The sequence below is a fragment of the Hyla sarda genome, chromosome 10 (assembly GCF_029499605.1).
Source record: "Hyla sarda isolate aHylSar1 chromosome 10, aHylSar1.hap1, whole genome shotgun sequence".
NCBI classification, from domain to species: Eukaryota; Metazoa; Chordata; class Amphibia; order Anura; family Hylidae; genus Hyla; species Hyla sarda.
Genome location: NC_079198.1, coordinates 144,717,120 through 144,739,518, shown reverse-complemented (window position 1 = coordinate 144,739,518; position 22,399 = coordinate 144,717,120). Strand labels below are relative to the sequence as shown.

At 51.6% G+C, this 22,399-nt stretch overlaps 1 protein-coding gene across 2 annotated transcripts in view; it reads right to left on the bottom strand.

Moving 5' to 3' along the window:
* The window catches only part of C10H1orf174 (chromosome 10 C1orf174 homolog), a 30,721-nt gene extending 9,299 nt beyond the window's left edge, over positions 1-21,422 (bottom strand). The window contains exons 1-4 of one of the 2 annotated variants that reach the window (XM_056541662.1): positions 21,090-21,422; positions 17,354-17,461; positions 16,840-17,148; positions 6,924-7,048 (exon numbers count right to left, since the gene is read on the bottom strand). In XM_056541662.1, the coding sequence (XP_056397637.1) occupies positions 6,944-7,048; positions 16,840-17,148; positions 17,354-17,461; positions 21,090-21,230 (663 nt within the window). In that variant the 5' untranslated portion in view covers positions 21,231-21,422 and the 3' untranslated portion in view covers positions 6,924-6,943. Of the gene's footprint in view, positions 1-6,923; positions 7,049-16,839; positions 17,149-17,353; positions 17,462-20,964 lie in introns of both variants that reach the window. The other variant, XM_056541663.1, reaches the window with a different exon arrangement.
* Positions 21,423-22,399: the final 977 nt, after the last annotated feature.

The window sequence follows — 22,399 nt, the reverse complement described above, 5'->3', positions numbered from 1 at the left end:
ACCGACGTGCCGGCCGCAACTCCTTCTCCAAGTCCTTCGTTGGTGGAAGGGGCGTGCCCGCCGGGCGTATCTAGTGGGCGTCCTCGGAATTGACCTATCAGCTCCTAGGGAACAAAGTCTCATGAGACTTCATCCCTGGGAGCTAGGATTCAGGTCCTCCTCCCGCCGTAGCGCCAGTTCAGCGCTAGCGGTGTGGAGGATGGAGCCTGATATTGTTCTGAGCTGTGTAAGATTTTGCATAGATATATATATTATTACCGTGGAGGGGGAATTTATTCCTGCCCTCCTCTCAGATCATTTTCTCTGCCTGTAAGGTGTGCTGCAGGCATTAGGAAGGGACCTCCTGTGTCACGGACTAGCCTTCTCTAACTGTTAGACCCCCTGCCCTGGTATAACCTTAGGGTGTTAGGCATACCACAGTATTCCTACTCACATGGCTGATGAATCTACTTCCGCTCCCCCCAGAGGGGATGAGATATCTCTGGATACGGCACATTTCCTGAGTGCACTCAGATCCAGGATCTCATTAATAGATCGGTTCAGGCAGCTCTGGCATCTACCATTGCACCTGCTGGCTCTCAGCAGCCATTGTCCCTATTACAAGGTCCACTACCTCTAAGCGGTGAGCCGCCAGTCAAGAGAGGCAAGGCCTCCCGTAAGCCCACTGTAGCGGCATCCGACTCTCCGGCAGGGGAAGTACAATCTATGCTCCAGGCAGCTCCTACCATAGACTGCCAACCCACGCACCCCCCAGACTCTGTCCGACCCCTGGGCCTCAGGGAGACATCTGATAAGAGGCGCAAGGCGGGCCAAACCCGATTCCTTTGTAGACTCCTCAGATGAGGAATCATCTGTAGAATCTGTTGAGACTGAAGTCTCCGAGTCTGGATCCGTTGACATGGATGCTGGGACCACGGCGCTCAATACCAACGCCAATCCTGACCCACAGGGTGCTGTCATCCTAGACTCGCTAGGAGAGCCGTTCTTTCATCCAGATGCGATCATCCATCCTCGCTCTGGCAATTGGACACCACTCCCCCACGTTTCTCAGTACGTGGAATTCTGGGCACGCAGATCCCTAGAAAGAACTGACAGGAATAAACTGAAGGCAGAATGCCCCAGACCTTTTCTCCCCAAAAAAGTGTCCACACCAGAGGTGGATCCTGTTTTGTCTAAGTACCTCACGAAGTCGGGGAAGTTCCCCAAAAAAGGGATAGAGAGATACTTTAAATCCATCCGGGATCGTATCCTAGATCTGATCAGCCCTCTTACAAAAATATTGAACCTCTCCGAGCAAGCGGCGGCGATGGTCCAACCCGTCGATCTGTGCCAGCTTCGGGGGTGGGCCCAGAGGGCTGTTTATTGGGCACTGCCAACACCGCATGCTCTACTGAGCGACGTCGGTCCATCCTCATGCGGCTTGACCCGCAATTATCCCACCTAGCCGAGTCAGAGCCGGGTCCATCGGCGGAAGGTATGCTCTTCGGAGATAACCTTATTAAGGATATCAACAAATTTGTCGGGCTCTTCACCAGCCTCGACAAGGCCCAGTCTTCACTGAAAAAATCTGGGGCCAATAAAATTTTTCCCAGAGCTGGCAGAAGTAGAGGCCGATCTGCCGGCCGCACTTCAGCCTACAGGCCACACGCTAGAGCCTCTGCTCAACATCAATACCCTCAGGCGCCTCCATCCTACTTCATGCCAGTGGCGCAGCCGGCACCGTTCTTCCCACCTCGTGGCAGACCTTGGCGTGGACGTGGCGGCAGAGGCTACCCCCGATCCAGCCCATCTTCCGGTGAGTACTCCACACATTCCACACTTTCACATACCTGTGGGGGGGCGACTGAGGTATTTTATCCTTGCTTGGTCTGCGATTACGGCAGACGCGTGGATACTCCCTACAGTGGCAGGCTTTCTCATAGAACTTCAATCCATACCGGAGTTGAATGTACCTCCTCCCCCTATCCGGTTTTCAGACCAGAACATTGCTCTGATAGACAACAAACTACAAGACCTTCTGTCCAAACAGGCAGTTGTAGAAGTCAGTCCGTCTTCCTCGGGGTTTATCAGCAACCTCTTAGTCAAGAAGAAAGGGGGCGGCTATCCACCTGTCATCAATCTTCAGGATCTAAACCAACATGTCACTTATCGACATTTCAAAATGGAGGGAATCCACTTCCTTCGGCATCTTCTGCAACCAGGGGACTGGCTCGTGAAGGTGGACTTGAAGGACGCCTATCTCACCGTCTCTATGCACCCGTCTTCACAGCAGCTTCTTTGTTTCCTCTGGAGGGATCGCATGTGGCAATTTACTTGCCTTCCATTCGGCCTCTCGTCCGCCCCGTGGTGTTTCACCAAACTTTTGAAACCAGTGGTGGCATCTTTGAGGAGCAGGGGGGTACGTCTGATCATATATCTAGACGACCTCCTCATCATGGCTCGCTCCGAGGCGAAGGCCTCCCTCCATATAAAGTGGACGGTCTCTTTGTTGAAGGAGCTGGGATTCATAATCAATCGCGAGAAATCAATTCTCGTTCCAGCTCGGGAGATGGAGTTCTTGGGCTTCTTGGTAGACACCAATCAAGCCGTCCTTCGTCTGCCCAAGGCAAAATTGGCCCTCATCCGCAAGGAAATCAGGGCGGTTTTGAGCAAGGGTTGCTTGTGACTACGGGTGCTGGCACGACTAGTAGGTCTTCTAGCGGCCTCCATCCAGGCTATCTTCTCGGCCCCGCTTCACTACAGGGCCCTCCAGAGGCTCAAGATCCTGCATCTGCAACAGGGTGTCAGATATGCGGACACGGTACCCCTCTGTCCGGAAGCCACAGAAGAATTGTGGTGGTGGCTCAGTCATGCCGTCGAGTGGAACGGCAAGACTATTTTCAACTCCAGCACGGACATCATCATAGAGTCGGACGCGAGTCAACAGGGCTGGGGCGCTCGGTGCGGAGACGCCTCTACAGGAGGGACGTGGTCCGTCACGGAATCCCTCTTACATATTAATGCGTTGGAACTTCTGGCGACGTTCTTCGCTGTCAGGAGTTTCATGCCACGTGCATCCAATTGTTGTGTATTATTACGCATGGACAACGTGGTAGCGGTGCAGTACGTCAACCGCTTGGGGGGCACCAGGTCCAGAATCCTGGCGGACATCGCAAGGGACTTCTGCCTGTCCCGAGACATTGTTCCGATGGCGGAGTATATCCCCGGGGTCTCCAATATGGTGGCCGACTGGAATTCCCGCTATCTTCTCGATTCCAGTGATTGGCGTCTGGATCATTCGGTTTTCCTATGGCTGAGGAGGCTTTGGGGTCCGTTAGACATAGATCTATTTGCTTCTCACCTCAATCATCAACTGCCTCGCTTCTTCAGCTGGAGGCCGGACCCAGAAGGGTCTGCGGTGGACGGACTATGCACCCATTCCCGATGATCCCCAGGGTTCTCCTACATATAGCGAACCTGAAGGCGACGGTCGTGTTAGTCACTCCATGGTGGCCGACGCAACAGTGGTTCCCTCTCGTTCTGGGGATGACAGTGGATTATCCAAGGCTGCTTACTCACTTCCCGCAGCTTCTCACCAACCCAACCAAGGGTCTTCACCCTCTGGTGGTAGAGGGCAACCTGCCTCTCCTAGCGTGGTTGGTTTCGGGGTGCCAGACACGGATAGCGATCTTTCAAGGTCGGCTAGGGATCTCCTCGCCATGGCCTGGGCCCCCGGGACTAGATCGGCATATCGATCAGCCTGGAGACTCTGGGTTCGTTGGTGTGATCAACGACAGGTTGATCCCGTACAGGCGCCTGTGTCTGTAGTGGTGAATTATTTAGCGGAATCTTTTGAATCCGGTAAGTCTTTTAGCTCCATCAATGTTTACCGGTCGGCTATTTCCGCTTACCATGCTCCGGTGGATTCTTTGCCGGTTGGCAAACATCCATTGATGTGCAGACTTCTGCGAGGCGTCAAATTTAAGCGACCTCCACGTCCCAGATATCAGGCAACCTGGGATGTTTCCAGGTTACTGGATATGTTCCCTACGTGGGAGGACAATAGTGCTCTTTCATTGAGGTTGTTGTCTTACAAACTTACTGTCCTACTTTGTCTGGTCTTGATCAAACGAGTTTCGGACGTTAAAGGGGTTCTCCGGTGCTTAAACATCTTATCCCCTATCCAAAGGATAGGGGATAAGATGCCTGATCGCGGGAGTCCCGCCGCTGGGGACACTCGGGATCATGCACGCGGCACCCAGTTTGTAATCAGTCCCCGGAGCGTGTTCGCTCCGGGACTGATTACCTGCGACTACAGGGCGGGCGGCATGTGATGTCACGCTTGCGCCGGCGTGTGACGTCACGCTCCGCCTCTCAATGCAAGCCTACGGGAGGGGGCCCTGAAGTCGCCGGTAATCAGTCCCGGAGCGAACACGCTCCGGGGACTGATTACAAACGGAGTGCCGCCTGCATGATCCCGGGGGTCCCCAGCGGCGGGACTCCCGCGATTAGGCATTTTATCTCCTATCCTTTGGATAGGGGATAAGATGTTTAAGCACCGGACAACCCCTTTAAAATCCTGGACATCTCTAGGCGCCAATTTTCGCCTCAGGGAGTCAAATTTTCAGAGGACCAAAACGGGTATCCAATCTGTTTTTTATCCGTTTTTTCTTGCACATCCACGGCTCTGCGTGGTCCGTTGCCTGCAGGCATATAAGGCGCAAACTGCCGATTTGCGCTCTCCAGAATTTTCTCAACTCCTTGTCTCCTATGTCAAACCTCATCATCCGGTTACCTCCGCTACTTTAGCGCGATGGGTGCGTTCCGCCATGGAAATGGCGGGTATCGACATATCCCTGTTTGGAGCCCATTCTTCCAGGGGGGCGATGGCTACTAAGGTGGTCATATCCGGAGGTTCTCTATCCGATCTCTTAATGGCGGCTGATTGGTCTTCTGAGACCACGTTTCGCTATTTTTACTTCAGACCGGAGGAACATGTCTCCATGTCAGTTTTATGATTATTGTTGTCTTGCTATTTTGAATGAAGTGTAGGATAGTAGCTTTGAACTTGCATAAGATATGAGCCTCCTGTCTGATATATAAATTGAGATTTTCCTAGCTTGTGACGGAAAATATAAGTTATACGAAGACAGGAGGAGAGTATCTTCCCTCCCAACCCAACCCTATTACGAGGCTTTGTTCTCTTTGCAGGATACTGAACGGCGGAGCTGGGTTCCTGTTGGCGGTTAACTGGTTTGGACAGGTGTTATGGTTCCTGAGTCCCCGTTGGGAAAAAATCTAAGTTCCTGAAATCCCTGTTGGGATGAAGTTGGTGATTCCGTGGACCAAGTTTCCAGGTTCCAGTTCCAGAGTCGGAGTGTTGCGGGCTGGCTGGCCGAAGATCCAGGTTGCAGTGCGGAAGTCTGGATGGAGTTCGCGGTTCCTGTGCGGCTGTGTTTTTCGCATAAAGAAAGAGGAAGGGTTATACTCGGGCAGTCCCTTATATAGGAGCCATCAGACTAGGAGTGGCTATCGGGATTACAAGGACTTCTGGGAGTTGTAGTCTTTAATGTCATTTTAAAGAAGTTTTTTCTGTTTGAATTACTTTTAAATGAAGATAGTAATTCTGCTATGGGCATTAATAAAGAAAGATTAATGCATAAGATACTCGCCTCCTGTCTGATATATAACTTATATTTTCCGCAAGCTAGGAAAATCTCGATTTATATCCTGTATTATACCCCAGAGCTGTACTCACTATTCTGCTGGTGGGGTCACTGTGTACATACATTATATTACTTATCCTGTACTCATCCTGAGTTATATCCTGTATTATACTCCAGAGCTGTACTCACTATTCTGCTGGTGAGGTCACTGTGTACATACATTACATTACTTATCCTGTACTGATCCTGAGTTATATCCTGTATTATACTCCAGAGCTGTACTCACTATTCTGCTGGTGAGATCACTGTGTACATTCATTACTTATCCTGTACTGATCCTGAGTTATATCCTGTATTATACTCCAGAGCTGTACTCACTATTCTGCTGGTGAGGTCACTGTGTACATACATTACATTACTTATCCTGTACTGATCCTGAGTTATATCCTGTATTATACTCCAGAGCTGTACTCACTATTTTGCTGGTAAGGTCACTGTGTACATACATTATATTACTTATCCTGTACTGATCCTGAGTTATATCCTGTATTATACTCCAGAGCTGTACTCACTATTCTGCTGGTGGGGTCACTGTGTACATACATTACATTACTTATCCTGTACTGATCCTGAGTTATATCATGTATTATATTCCAGAGCTGCACTCACTATTCTGCTGGTGAGGTCACTGTGTATATACATTACATTACTTATCCTGTACTGATCCTGAGTTATATCCTGTATTATACTCCAGAGCTGTACTCACTATTCTGCTGGTGAGGTCACTGTGTACATACATTACATTACTTATCCTGTACTGATCCTGAGTTATATTCTGTATTATACTCCAGAGCTGCACTCACTATTCTGCTGGTGCAGGCTTCAGAGCTGCTATCCTCCTGTAGATTGGCTCATTTACAGAATTATGAATGCTGCTCTTGAGTATAATTTACATACATTAAGAACACGCCCCCCAAGTATATTTATGTCCTTAGATGTAAAGTATGTGCGTCTGTCAGAAGTGGTAAAACCTGTGATGGCGGCTCAGAGAACAGGTGTGAACAGCGCTCTATTCACAGTACAGAGACAGATCCTCGCGGTTTGGTGACGCTCTATATCAGTGGTCTTCAATCTGCGGATCTCCAGATGTTGCAAAACTACAACTCCCAGCATGCCCGGACAGCCGTTGGCTGTCCGAGCATGCTGGGAGTTGTAGTTTTGCAACATCTGGAGGTCCGCAGGTTGGAGACCACTGCTCTATATAATCGGATCACTCACTTATACGGTGTCTTCATTATTTAAGCTTCATCCTCCTCTTCATCCTCCTCCTTCGCTCTGAAGTGGAGGTTCCTCAGCTCTCGTCTGCTCATAGACGCGCAGGACGTCGCAACCGGTGGAAAGTCCTAAGAATGAAAGGAACAAAATGTCACCGATCCTGTAAGTGCCCGAATCGTTCTCCGCGGTTCTTACAATATGTCACCGATCCTGTAAGTGCCCGAATCGTTCTCCGCGGTTCTTACAATATGTCACCGATCCTGTAAGTGCCCGAATCGTTCTCCGCGGTTCTTACAATAAGTCACCGATCCTGTAAGTGCCCGAATCGTTCTCCGCGGTTCTTACAATATGTCACCGATCCTGTAAGTGCCCGAATCGTTCTCCGCCGTTCCTACAATATGTCACCGATCCTGTAAGTGCCCGAATCGTTCTCCGCCGTTCTTACAATATATGTCACCGATCCTGTAAGTGCCCGAATCGTTCTCCGCGGTTCTTACAATATGTCACCGATCCTGTAAGTGCCCGAATCGTTCTCCGCCGTTCTTACAATATGTCACCGATCCTGTAAGTGCCCGAATCGTTCTCCGCGGTTCTTACAATATGTCACCGATCCTGTAAGTGCCCGAATCGTTCTCCGCGGTTCTTACAATAAGTCACCGATCCTGTAAGTGCCCGAATCGTTCTCCGCGGTTCTTACAATATGTCACCGATCCTGTAAGTGCCCGAATCGTTCTCCGCCGTTCCTACAATATGTCACCGATCCTGTAAGTGCCCGAATCGTTCTCCGCCGTTCTTACAATATATGTCACCGATCCTGTAAGTGCCCGAATCGTTCTCCGCGGTTCTTACAATATGTCACCGATCCTGTAAGTGCCCGAATCGTTCTCCGCCGTTCTTACAATATGTCACCGATCCTGTAAGTGCCCGAATCGTTCTCCGCGGTTCTTACAATATGTCACCGATCCTGTAAGTGCCCGAATCGTTCTCCGCCGTTCTTACAATATATGTCACCGATCCTGTAAGTGCCCGAATCGTTCTCCGCGGTTCTTACAATATGTCACTGATCCTGTAATTGCCCGAATCGTTCTCCGCGGTTCTTACAATATGTCACCGATCCTGTAAGTGCCCGAATCGTTCTCCGCCGTTCTTACAATATGTCACCGATCCTGTAAGTGCCCGAATCGTTCTCCGCCGTTCTTACAATATGTGTCACCGATCCTGTAAGTGCCCGAATCATTCTCCGCCGTTCTTACAATATGTGTCACCGATCCTGTAAGTGCCCGAATCGTTCTCCGCCGTTCTTACAATATGTCACCGATCCTGTAAGTGCCCGAATCGTTCTCCGCCGTTCTTACAATATGTGTCACCGATCCTGTAAGTGCCCGAATCGTTCTCGGTGGTTCTTACAATATGTCACCGATCCTGTAAGTGCCCGAATCGTTCTCCGCCGTTCTTACAATATGTCACCGATCCTGTAAGTGCCCGAATCGTTCTCCGCCGTTCTTACAATATGTGTCACCGATCCTGTAAGTGCCCGAATCGTTCTCCGCCGTTCTTACAATATGTCACCGATCCTGTAAGTGCCCGAATCGTTCTCGGTGGTTCTTACAATATGTCACCGATCCTGTAAGTGCCCGAATCGTTCTCCGCGGTTCTTACAATATATGTCACCGATCCTGTAAGTGCCCGAATCGTTCTCCGCGGTTCTTACAATATGTCACCGATCCTGTAAGTGCCCGAATCGTTCTCCGCGGTTCTTACAATTTGTCACCGATCCTGTAAGTGCCCGAATCGTTCTCGGTGGTTCTTACAATATGTCACCGATCCTGTAAGTGCCCGAATCGTTCTCCGCCGTTCTTACAATATGTCACCGATCCTGTAAGTGCCCGAATCGTTCTCCGCCGTTCTTACAATATATGTCACCGATCCTGTAAGTGCCCGAATCGTTCTCCGCGGTTCTTACAATATGTCACCGATCCTGTAAGTGCCCGAATCGTTCTCCGCCGTTCTTACAATATGTCACCGATCCTGTAAGTGCCCGAATCGTTCTCCGCGGTTCTTACAATATGTCACCGATCCTGTAAGTGCCCGAATCGTTCTCCGCCGTTCTTACAATATATGTCACCGATCCTGTAAGTGCCCGAATCGTTCTCCGCGGTTCTTACAATATGTCACTGATCCTGTAATTGCCCGAATCGTTCTCCGCGGTTCTTACAATATGTCACCGATCCTGTAAGTGCCCGAATCGTTCTCCGCCGTTCTTACAATATGTCACCGATCCTGTAAGTGCCCGAATCGTTCTCCGCCGTTCTTACAATATGTGTCACCGATCCTGTAAGTGCCCGAATCATTCTCCGCCGTTCTTACAATATTTGTGGTCAGGACTTTGAACCGTGCATGGGCTTACCTGTTATCTCCTGCCAAGGCCACCTGCAAGAAACTAGATTTACCAAGACCTAAACCCAAAACTCTGCTTATAACATAGAACAGCGGTTGAGGTGTGCCTGAAAACCGCGTCGAGGGTCAGCCTATAGAGGGCATTCCCTTATGTATGGTGATGAAGAAAAGGGTGAGGAGGGTGGGTTTCGCCAACCCAGCATACGCCCAGAGGGAGGGGCCGATGGATGTTAAATAGCCAAAGCCCCTCCCACAAATTCAGCCTGATAGGCTTCCCACTTGTGGTCAGGACTTTGAACCGTGCATGGGCTTACCTGTTATCTCCTGCCAAGGCCACCTGCAAGAAACTAGATTTACCAAGACCTAAACCCAAAACTCTGCTTATAACATAGAACAGCGGTTGAGGTGTGCCTGAAAACCGCGTCGAGGGTCAGCCTATAGAGGGCAAAAATACACCACCAGTTAGGGTAATTAAGTATCATTTATTTATAGTGCCAAAAATTGAAATGCCTCTGCCATTTCCCTTGAGGGATCTGGGACATAAGTGGTATATGCATCAGACCGCCACCTCCCCAACTTCTGGATGACATGTACAGGCACTTTGTGCCTGGAGGCCGCCGATGCTGCTCCTATGCGGAATGAGTGCCCTGAGAACTCTCTGGGGTTGTGTCCTAAATTACCAAGCAGCGTGCGGACATGCGATGTGAAAAGAGAAGTGGTAAGAGCACCTCCACCGAAAGGCAACAGTGGCGACTCCGGAGGCTTATCATGGAGGAACTCAACCAGTTGTGCCAACACTGCCACCGGGCACCAGTTATTACCTGAAGGAAAATACTTAACCACCGCCCCCCACCTACAAGTTTTTGTGACAGACAGTGAAACTTCGAACCAAGAACCCTGCCACCTTAAATGAGCCTTCTGTGGATGTGTCGCTCCCCGCCTGACACATGAAAATTCACCCGGCCGGAGGAAGCCATAGAAGGCTAGATAAATGGCAGATTTGATTATCAGACTGCGCTCGAAGCCAAACGGGTTATTGGCTAATGCGTCAGACATGGCTCGGAACAGCTCGCCGCTGATCGGTTTCCTGAGAGTTGGCGCTGTGGCGCTACGAGCCACCACCCCTCTGAGCGCAGCCTTGACAGCCTGAGATGATAAGATAGATAGCCTGTCTGGGTGGTATAAAGAAATGAAATGCTGAATGCCCGAAAGGTAAGATTTGATAGTGCTATGAGACAGGTGCAGAGAAGAGTGGCAGAAACCGATGAAAGATAGAATGATAGTGGTGTCGTAAGAAAAGGGGATACTATGCTGCGACAGATATGCCTTGAAGGTGTCGTGTGCTGCATGATAGGCCTTCCTGGTATTGGGGGCTAAGGCGTCCGACATTAACTCCCGGGCCACCTGTGTGTAATGATTCAGTCCAAGATTAATTGTGCCAGGCAAGGGGGTTGTGTTCCTACTGCGTCTGCTTGCGGAGCCACCTGTGAAAAGAGATTGAAATTAGCTCTGGACAGAGCATCTGCGGCCGTGTTGTCTACCCCCGGTATGTGTCTGGCTACAAAATTGAAATTGTGTTGTAAGGACACCCAGACTAGTCTGCGCATGAATGACATAACAGTAGCATGCCCGGAACTGCCCTTGTTGACTATGGCAACTGTCGCCTGATTGTCACACTGAAACTCCACCGTCTGCCCTGACCATTTGTCGCCCCATGTCACTGCAGCTGCTACAATGGGGAAAACCTCAAAGAGTGCCGAGGTGCTGCTGAAGCCTGCCAGAGCCATTACCTGCTTGGACCATTGGCCCGCCATCCACCTGCTGCCCCACACTGCACCATAACCGATGGAAGATGACGCGTCAGTGCAGATCTTGGGGGACAACTCGGAGGCTGGCGGGACAAACATGGCCGTCCCATTCCATTGTGCCATGAACCTATCCCACATGTTCAGGTCAGCCAGGGCTTGACAATCTAACCAAACCCTACTGTGTTGATGAGGGACACCATGCAGCAAAGACAATATTCTGGATACAAACGCTCTACCCTGCGGGATTGCTCGCATAGCAAATGCCAGCATTCCCAGCAAGCTCTGCAACTCGCCCTTGGTCGTGACCTGTGAGACCGTGTACTTATGAATAGTGTCTCTGATACGGTTGAGTTTGTCAGTGGGCAAGCTGACTTGCATTGCGACTGAATCTAGGATTACTCCCAGAAAGGTGAGACACTTAGTTGGACCGACCGTTTTCTTGGGAGACACTGGCACCCCAATATCAGTGAACAGTTTTAGCAATCTGACCAACTGGTCCGGCTCTTCCCTCGGGCGACTGAGCAGAAGAAAGTCATCCAAGTAATGGATGACCTGGCTGCATCCAGAGACATTAACCAGCAGCCAGTGCAATGCCTGGGCCAGTTGGTCAAACAGCCACGGGCTGCTCTTGCATCCGAACGTCAACTTGGAAGCAAAGTAATATGCCCCTTGCCATTTGAGCCCAAACCATTGCCACTGGTCCCTGTGCAATGGCAGCAACTTGAAGGCGTCAGTGATATCCGCCTTCGCCATCCAAGTCCCTGGGCCGAGCGCCAAGATGACCTGAATAGCCTGGTCTATGGAAGAATAATGCATGCTAAACTCCTCGGATGGAATGAGAGAGTTGATACTGGGAATACGTGACCCATGAGGAGCCGACAAGTCAAATATCAGTCTCTTTTTCCCATTGAACTTGCCTGTTACCACCCCTACCGGACTGACCCTCCAAGACCTGAATGGAGAAACTAACAAGGGGCCAATCATATAACCTTTCATTAGCTCAGCATTTATTAATTCAGTGACAACAGCGGGATCGTTTACGGCAGACAACAGATTGTCGCATTCAAATGTGGCCTGCGGCAGTGTGACCATGCCGGCGTGGAAGCCTCTAACAAAACTATTAATCAACCATTGGACCCAATCTGGGTCCGGGTGATCCGCGAGCAGAGCGGCCAGGACTGGGGTACGTACCCCGCCTAGTCATGCTGGCCCTTTCTGCCTACAAGCAGAGCCCGGATGTGCCCTGAAGCAGTAGAAGCAGACGTGTAATAACCTGCAATTGCTGAAGTTGCACGAAGACATGTTATAGTTGTTACAAATTTGTGAGCCTCCGAGGTAGTGTACTGGACGGCCCAACTTATCCACGGCAGGTGCGGACCTGCTGAAACTGTCCGTGGAAGTGGACGGTCTGATAGTGCCCTGCTCGCCCTGTTGAGCCAGCCCTACACACCACGCCGTAGTATGCGTGATTGATTGACAGGCGGCACATGCGGGGAATTTGAGATTTGCGAAGTGGCTGCAGAACATCTGTGAATCTTCGATGCTCCAGTCTGTGAGATACCCATCTTGGCTGAAGGCCGCCGCTGCCATGGCTGAGAAACTTCTATGATAATCGTAGAAATGGGTACCACCGTATTTGTAAGCGTATTCCGTAACCCTCAGCAAATACAGGTCGAGCTCCTCTCTGCGCTCCGGCCTGGCTGAGCATATCACCTCCCTGTATTTGCTGAAGGCAATGACAAACTCGTGGATATTTAGCTTCCGTTTCAGCCTGGTGTCCTTACTCTTAAGGACAACAGATAAGTCAGCGCATGCTACCGTTCTAGTGTCCTCAACGTCAAAGGCAGATAGCAACAGGGCCGCCAAATTGATGTCCTTCCCTTCCAGTATGTCTTTCCTCAGGGCCGCTGGGACAAAATGGACTGGTGACACCCTTGGTGGCCCAGAGCGCCTACCTGGGTTGCCTACCGGAACAGGGGCAGACATCTGTGTAGGCGTTGGCGCCTGCAATACTGCTGGAGCTGGAGGCCCCTGAATGCCCCTTCTCTCCAGAGAATCCAGCCTGCCCAACATGGAAGTCATCATTGCATGCAGTTCAGAGAGGGTGGACTGGCTCGAGGTCCCCTCCTGACTGTCGCCAGCCCCCTGATCCGCCATGAGGAGTTTGTACAACTCTGCTTTTCGGGCGGTTGCTGGAAATGGAATTGCTCTCTTGCGCAACTCCTCCATCAATTTAGGGATCGTCCAAGCCCTGTAAGCTGCAGAGGAGGGCGTCCCTCGCACGGAGCTTCTAGCTGGTGTATCAGGGATGGACATCGGGTCCTCTATGTCTGACACGTGAGACATGACCTGTCCGGGCCGTAACGGGTGCCGGGGAAACAAAACGGTAATCGTGAGTCACCAGATATGAGAAACGTGTACCCCCCTCGCTGAGTACTGACTGACCTTACCACCACTGTAACACAACAGTAAGACGTCTGAACGAACAGCAAATCGACTGTAACCCTGCAAACAACCGAATACATACTTAATGTTAGCTTACAGCTGCAGACTGCCCGTGAAATGTGGCCGAACCCAAGAGTGCTGACCGTAGTGCCAGTGCGACCCCAGAGTACCACCTGAATAGTTTGAAACGAGGCCTGACCGTGTGTCTGACCGAGAATGTGTGCATGACGCGTATAGTCATGAATAATTAAACCGTGAACACATCCTGACTGCGAGTCAAGATTACAGTGTGCACCGTTTCTAACTAACTAGCGATGGCTCTGAAGACGTGTCAGCAACCACCGCAGGCGAGTGGTCACCCTTGAAGAAGAGTCAAGATCGCAGTGACCACTACCTGTGTAAACGAAATGCACTGTATGCGTGACAGTAGCAATGACGCCTTGAACCCTATCTGACATGTCGAGTCAGATATACAGTAATTCAGGGCCTATGTGTAACAGCAGTAGTGCGTAACCTTAACTAATGTAACAGGAGTATCAAGCATTTGACTGAAATGACGTGAACTAGCGTCTGCTAGCGAAAGTGATGACCATCGTGAAACGTGAATAAATAACATGAACAACCGCCGTACGGTTGGTACTGACCGTAGCCGAATTTGCAATGACCAGGAACGTAACGACCACCTAACTGGATACAGCCCACCTAAACTGCAAGAGAAACTAACAGTGTACTAACCATATGGTTTACGCGCCACCTACTACCTCTGACCCCATACCTGCTGACCCCCCCTTACCCCCCCCCCCCCTATGCCTGAAACTACCCCAACCCCACGCTTCTGACCCGTTACCCCGATATGCATGACCACCCCCCCCCCTAAACCGAGCCACAGTGATATGAATTATCGTATTATAAACTTTACAAGCTGCCCCTTGTCTGTGATAGTGCATGTGTCAGGAACCGTGGCCTGACACCGGTGCACCATGAGCCAGCCCCTATTACTGTATGGTACCAATACTCTCTGTAAGCCTAACATTTCCTCACACACACACCTTTTTTTTTTTTTTTTTTTTCAGCGCCACCTGCTGGCCATCCGTGGAGCTATACCGTCGGCTCACTGGCATGCTGTGACTCCGCCCGTTCAGAGCCCCGTGTTGCACGTGAGACGCCGGCACAGGGAGACCCACGTGGGTCGCGTCTCCCCGCGCTTGCCATGCCGCCAGCTGCTGCTGGACCCAGAGACCGTATACGCTGCGGCCAGCCCGGGCATGCGCTGCACCGACGGACCGCCGCCTAACATAACACGCTGGGTGCCGGAGCCTGTCCGCCAAACGAGGGGAGCAATAGCAACAGACCAGGGCCCCAGTAAAGAAACCTGCCGGTCACCCGGCACTTACCTGCACCACCACACACCTGACCCAGCGTACGCAACGAAAGAACCCCCGCAATTTCGCCAACCCAGCATACGCCCAGAGGGAGGGGCCGATGGATGTTAAATAGCCAAAGCCCCTCCCACAAATTCAGCCTGATAGGCTTCCCACGTGTCACCGATCCTGTAAGTGCCCGAATCGTTCTCCGCCGTTCTTACAATATGTCACCGATCCTGTAAGTGCCCGAATCGTTCTCCGCCGTTCTTACAATATGTGTCACCGATCCTGTAAGTGCCCGAATCGTTCTCGGTGGTTCTTACAATATGTCACCGATCCTGTAAGTGCCCGAATCGTTCTCCGCCGTTCTTACAATATGTCACCGATCCTGTAAGTGCCCGAATCGTTCTCCGCCGTTCTTACAATATGTGTCACCGATCCTGTAAGTGCCCGAATCGTTCTCCGCCGTTCTTACAATATGTCACCGATCCTGTAAGTGCCCGAATCGTTCTCGGTGGTTCTTACAATATGTCACCGATCCTGTAAGTGCCCGAATCGTTCTCCGCGGTTCTTACAATATATGTCACCGATCCTGTAAGTGCCCGAATCGTTCTCCGCGGTTCTTACAATATGTCACCGATCCTGTAAGTGCCCGAATCGTTCTCCGCGGTTCTTACAATTTGTCACCGATCCTGTAAGTGCCCGAATCGTTCTCGGTGGTTCTTACAATATGTCACCGATCCTGTAAGTGCCCGAATCGTTCTCCGCCGTTCTTACAATATGTCACCGATCCTGTAAGTGCCCGAATCGTTCTCCGCCGTTCTTACAATATGTGTCACCGATCCTGTAAGTGCCCGAATCGTTCTCCGCCGTTCTTACAATATGTCACCGATCCTGTAAGTGCCCGAATCGTTCTCCGCCGTTCTTACAATATGTCACCGATCCTGTAAGTGCCCGAATCGTTCTCCGCCGTTCTTACAATATGTGTCACCGATCCTGTAAGTGCCCGAATCGTTCTCCGCCGTTCTTACAATATGTCACCGATCCTGTAAGTGCCCGAATCGTTCTCCGCCGTTCTTACAATATGTCACCGATCCTGTAAGTGCCCGAATCGTTCTCCGCGGTTCTTACAATATATGTCACCGATCCTGTAAGTGCCCGAATCGTTCTCCACCGTTCTTACAATATGTCACCGATCCTGTAAGTGCCCGAATCGTTCTCCGCCGTTCTTACAATATATGTCACCGATCCTGTAAGTGCCCGAATCGTTCTCGGTGGTTCTTACAATATGTCACCGATCCTGTAAGTGCCCGAATCGCTCTCCACCGTTCTTACAATATGTCACCGATCCTGTAAGTGCCCGAATCGTTCTCGGTGGTTCTTACAATATGTCACCGATCCTGTAAGTGCCCGAATCGTTCTCCGCGGTTCTTACAATATGTCACCGATCCTGTAAGTGCCCGAATCGTTCTCCGCGGTTTTACAATATGTCACCGATCCTGTAAGTGCCCGAATCGTTCTCCGCGGTTTTACAATATGTCACCGATCCTGTAAGTGCCCGAATCGTTCTCCGCGGTTCTTACAATATGTTACCGATCCTGTAAGTGCCCGAATCGTTCTCCGCGGTTCTTACAATATGTCACCGATCCTGTAAGTGTCCGAATCGTTCTCCGCGGTTCTTACAATATGTCACCGATCCTGTAATTGCCCGAATCGTTCTCCGCGGTTCTTACAATATGTCACCGATCCTGTAAGTGCCCGAATCGTTCTCCACGGTTCTTACAATATGGGAACAACAAGAAATAAACGCCTCCAATATACAATGATTATCATCCCAACCCAACAACGTGTCTCCATGGCGACAGACTACGAACAATCCCTGGTGTAGTCTGACCCGGTTCTCACCTGCATCAGATCCGCATTTTCGAAGAATCTCCCGAGTGGCATTGGTTGGTTACTGTCCTCATCCAAGAAGGGGCTGTTGTCTGCGCAGACCCCGCGGCCGTCTGGATACAGCGCCGTACTGTCATTGCTGTCGTCTGTTAACCCTTGATATGAAGCGTAGTCGCTGGGTCTAGACACCGGGCGAGCAGTGACGCGGGAGCGGACCGTCACCTTCGGGCACCTCCTTCTTGCACCTTTCTTGGCGCCATCACCTGGTAGTCCGCTATTCTGGTCACTGATCTTTCTATTGGACATTTTGCGGGTTGACGCCTAAAACAAACAGAATACAAGTCAAGCGCCATTTATACACAATAGATGACTGAGTTTTCCTATTCTGAGTGACATTGGCTGTCCGGGCATGCTGGGGGTTGTAGTTTTGCAACAGTTGGAGGCACCTGATTGGGAAACACTGATATACACAGAGGAAGAAAACCATATAGGAATATTTCAGGCTGTAGAGACCTCGGGTTCTCACCGTGTTTCTCCTCTTTTCCGAGCTGCAGATTTCAGCTTCATCCTCAGAGGATTTCTCCACCGCTGAGCGAGTCTTTTGGCGGTCCGAGCTCCGCACCCCCTCTGCTAACTGGAAACAAACTGAGAATTAATCCTGAGGTCCTAATAGTCAACATGGACGCACGGGGAAGAGCAGCAGTTTGTGCTCCAGAGCTGCATGTCCTACTGTAACTGGGGACAGTTGTGATGATCATCATGGGAGAAATCTCTTGGGCCACCAGATGCATCTCTTCTCCTGACATCGAGGACAGGACGTCTCCCATGATGCATCTACACGTGCATGCACATTCATTTCACAGGAAGGTACATGGTAGAAAAACATTGTTTCAGCTGCTGCGTCATCCTCAACCCTCATCACCATCCGTGACCTATCTCCATTGTCATCCTCCTCCTTACCCCACAGTCATTCACTCCCCCAACACCCACCTACTGCCCCCATTATCTGACACCCACCTACTGCCCCCATTATCTGACACCCACCTACTGCCCCCATCATCATCATCTGACACCCACCTACTGCCCCCATCATCTGACACCCACCTACTGCGCCCATTATCTGACACCCACCTACTGCGCCCATCATCATCTGACACCCACCTACTGCCCCCATCATCTGACACCCACCTACTGCCCCCATCATCTGATACCCACCTACTGCCCCCATCATCTGACACCCACCTACTGACCCCATCATCTGACACCCACCTACTGACCCCATCATCTGACACCCACCTACTGCCCCCATCATCTGACACCCACCTACTGCCCCCATCATCATCTGACACCCACCTACTGCCCCCATTATCTGACACCCACCTACTGCCCCCATCATCTGACACCCACCTACTGACCCCATCATCTGACACCCACCTACTGCCCCCATCATCATCTGACACCCACCTACTGCCCCCATCATCATCTGACACCCACCTACTGCGCCCATCATCATCTGACACCCACCTACTGCCCCATCATCATCTGACACCCACCTACTGCGCCCATCATCATCTGACACCCACCTACTGCCCCCATCATCATCTGACACCCACCTACTGCCCCCATTATCTGACACCCACCTACTGCCCCCATTATCTGACACCCACCTACTGCCCCCATCATCTGACACCCACCTACTGCCCCCATCATCTGACACCCACCTACTGCCCCCATCATCTGACACCCACCTACTGCCCCCATTATCTGACACCCACCTACTGCCCCCATCATCTGACACCCACCTACTGCCCCCATCATCTGACACCCACCTACTGCCCCCATCATCTGACACCCACCTACTGCCCCCATCATCTGACACCCACCTACTGCCCCCATCATCTGACACCCACCTACTGCCCCCATTATCTGACACCCACCTACTGCCCCCATCATCATCTGACACCCACCTACTACCCCCATTATCTGACACCCACCTACTGCCCCCATTATCTGACACCCACCTACTGCCCCCATCATCATCTGACACCCACCTACTGCCCCCATCATCATCTGACACCCACCTACTGCCCCCATTATCTGACACCCACCTACTGCCCCCATCATCATCTGACACCCACCTACTGCCCCCATTATCTGACACCCACCTACTGCCCCCATTATCTGACACCCACCTACTGCCCCCATTATCTGACACCCACCTACTGCCCCCATTATCTGACACCCACCTACTGCCCCCATCATCATCTGACACCCACCTACTGCCCCCATTATCTGACACCCACCTACTGCCCCCATTATCTGACACCCACCTACTGCCCCCATCATCTGACACCCACCTACTGCCCCCATCATCATCTGACACCCACCTACTGCCCCCATCATCTGACACCCACCTACTGCCCCCATTATCTGACACCCACCTACTGCCCCCATTATCTGACACCCACCTACTGCCCCCCTTATCTGACACCCACCTACTGCCCCCATTATCTGACACCCACCTACTGCCCCCATCATCTGACACCCACCTACTGCCCCCATCATCATCTGACACCCACCTACTGCCCCATTATCTGACACCCACCTACTGCGCCCATCATCATCTGACACCCACTTACTGCCCCCATCATCATCTGACACCCACCTACTGCCCCCATCATCATCTGACACCCACCTACTGCCCCCATCATCATCTGACACCCACCTACTGCCCCCATCATCATCTGACACCCACCTACTGCCCCCATCATCATCTGACACCCACCTACTGCGCCCATCATCATCTGACACCCACCTACTGCCCCATTATCTGACACCCACCTACTGCCCCCATCATCATCTGACACCCACCTACTGCCCCCATCATCATCTGACACCCACCTACTGCCCCCATTATCTGACACCCACCTACTGCCCCCATCATCATCTGACACCCACCTACTACCCCCATTATCTGACACCCACCTACTACCCCCATTATCTGACACCCACCTACTGCCCCCATTATCTGACACCCACCTACTGCCCCCATCATCTGACACCCACCTACTGCCCCCATCATCATCTGACACCCACCTACTGCCCCCATTATCTGACACCCACCTACTGCCCCCATCATCATCTGACACCCACCTACTGCCCCCATTATCTGACACCCACCTACTGCCCCCATTATCTGACACCCACCTACTGCCCCCATTATCTGACACCCACCTACTGCCCCCATTATCTGACACCCACCTACTGCCCCCATCATCATCTGACACCCACCTACTGCCCCCATCATCATCTGACACCCACCTACTGCCCCATTATCTGACACCCACCTACTGCCCCCATCATCATCTGACACCCACCTACTGCCCCCATCATCATCTGACACCCACCTACTGCCCCCATTATCTGACACCCACCTACTGCCCCCATCATCATCTGACACCCACCTACTACCCCCATTATCTGACACCCACCTACTGCCCCCATTATCTGACACCCACCTACTGCCCCCATCATCTGACACCCACCTACTGCCCCCATCATCATCTGACACCCACCTACTGCCCCCATTATCTGACACCCACCTACTGCCCCCATCATCATCTGACACCCAGCTACTGCCCCCATCATCATCTGACACCCACCTACTGCCCCCATTATCTGACACCCACCTACTGCCCCCATTATCTGACACCCACCTACTGCCCCCATTATCTGACACCCACCTACTGCCCCCATTATCTGACACCCACCTACTGCCCCCATCATCATCTGACACCCACATACTGCCCCCATTATCTGACACCCACCTACTGCCCCCATCATCTGACACCCACCTACTGCCCCATCATCATCTGACACCCACCTACTGCCCCCATTATCTGACACCCACCTACTGCCCCATCATCATCTGACACCCACCTACTGCCCCCATCATCTGACACCCACCTACTGCCCCCATCATCATCTGACACCCACCTACTGCCCCCATCATCATCTGACACCCACCTACTGCCCCCATTATCTGACACCCACCTACTGCCCCCATTATCTGACACCCACCTACTGCCCCCATCATCTGACACCCACCTACTGCCCCAATCATCATCTGACACCCACCATATTGGACAGAGCTCCTGACCCCCCATGTGTCGCCCTCATTGTCCTCTGTCGCGTCTGATGCCGGATCCTCACATACAGTCCTCCCCCCGGTCATGCTGGTACTTGTAGTTCACCCCGCTCACCCTCCTCCTCTTCATGGATCCTCCGGCTCCGCCGCCGCCAAAACTCTCCTCCGACTCTGAGTAAAACTTTCCAGTCTCCGCTCCGCCCCGCCCCGCGCCTGACACCGGCCGGCTGCGTATGACGTCATCAGGGAGACACATAGTAACGACGCCATCTTAACTGAGGCCAAAACAACAGCGGCCGCCGCGGAGAAGTCTGCGCACGTAACATGACGTGAGGCCGGTGGCGGCCATGACTGAAGCTGGCGGCGGCTCATTAACTCCTCCAGCTCCTGTTCCTGTGACGTCTACAAAAAAAAATAAAAAAAGAAGTGAAACCATCAAATGTTTATTATCTTTATTGTCATATTCAGCTATTATGTTTAATAAGAACAAATAATGATGATGCACTAAGTGTGAACAGAGACAAAAACCGCAACTGCGACAATTCTGCCCCTGTAGTCTCCGCGTCCCATGTGATCTATGGGATGATCTCTTCATTTTAACAGCCAGGACCCTATAGTCACTGTTCACACATTATTTATCATTCTCCATAAAACCCAGTCTGTCTGGTGCTGCCCATAACAACCAATCACAGCTCAGCGCTCAGCCCATAGTAACCAATCACAGCTCAGCTCTCAGCCCATAGTAACCAATCACAGCTCAGCTCTCAGCCCATAACAACCAATCACAGCTCAGATCTCAGCCCATAACAACCAATCACAGCTCAGCTCTCAGCCCATAGTAACCAATCACAGCTCAGCTCTCAGCCCATAACAACCAATCACAGCTCAGATCTCAGCCCATAACAACCAATCACAGCTCAGCTCTCAGCCCATAGTAACCAATCACAGCTCAGATCTCAGACCATAACAACCAATCACAGCTCAGCTCTCAGCCCATAGTAACCAATCACAGCTCAGCTCTCAGCCCATAACAACCAATCACAGCTCAGCTCTCAGCCCATAGTAACCAATCACAGCTCAGCTTTTATATCACAACGAGCTCTGGTAAAAGGAAAGCTGAGCTGTGATACCCTTATCCGTGTCCGTACAGTACAGGTCACCGTATCCGTGTCCGTACAGTACAGTTCACCGTATCCGTGCCCGTGCAGTACAGTTCACCGTATCCGTGCCCGTACAGTACAGGTCACCGTATCCGTGCCCGTGCAGTACAGTTCACCGTATCCGTGCCCGTACAGTACAGGTCACCGTATCCGTGCCCGTACAGTACAGTTCACCGTATCCGTGCCCGTACAGTACAGTTCACCGTATCCGTGCCCGTACAGTACAGTTCACCGTATCCGTGCCCGTACAGTACAGGTCACCGTA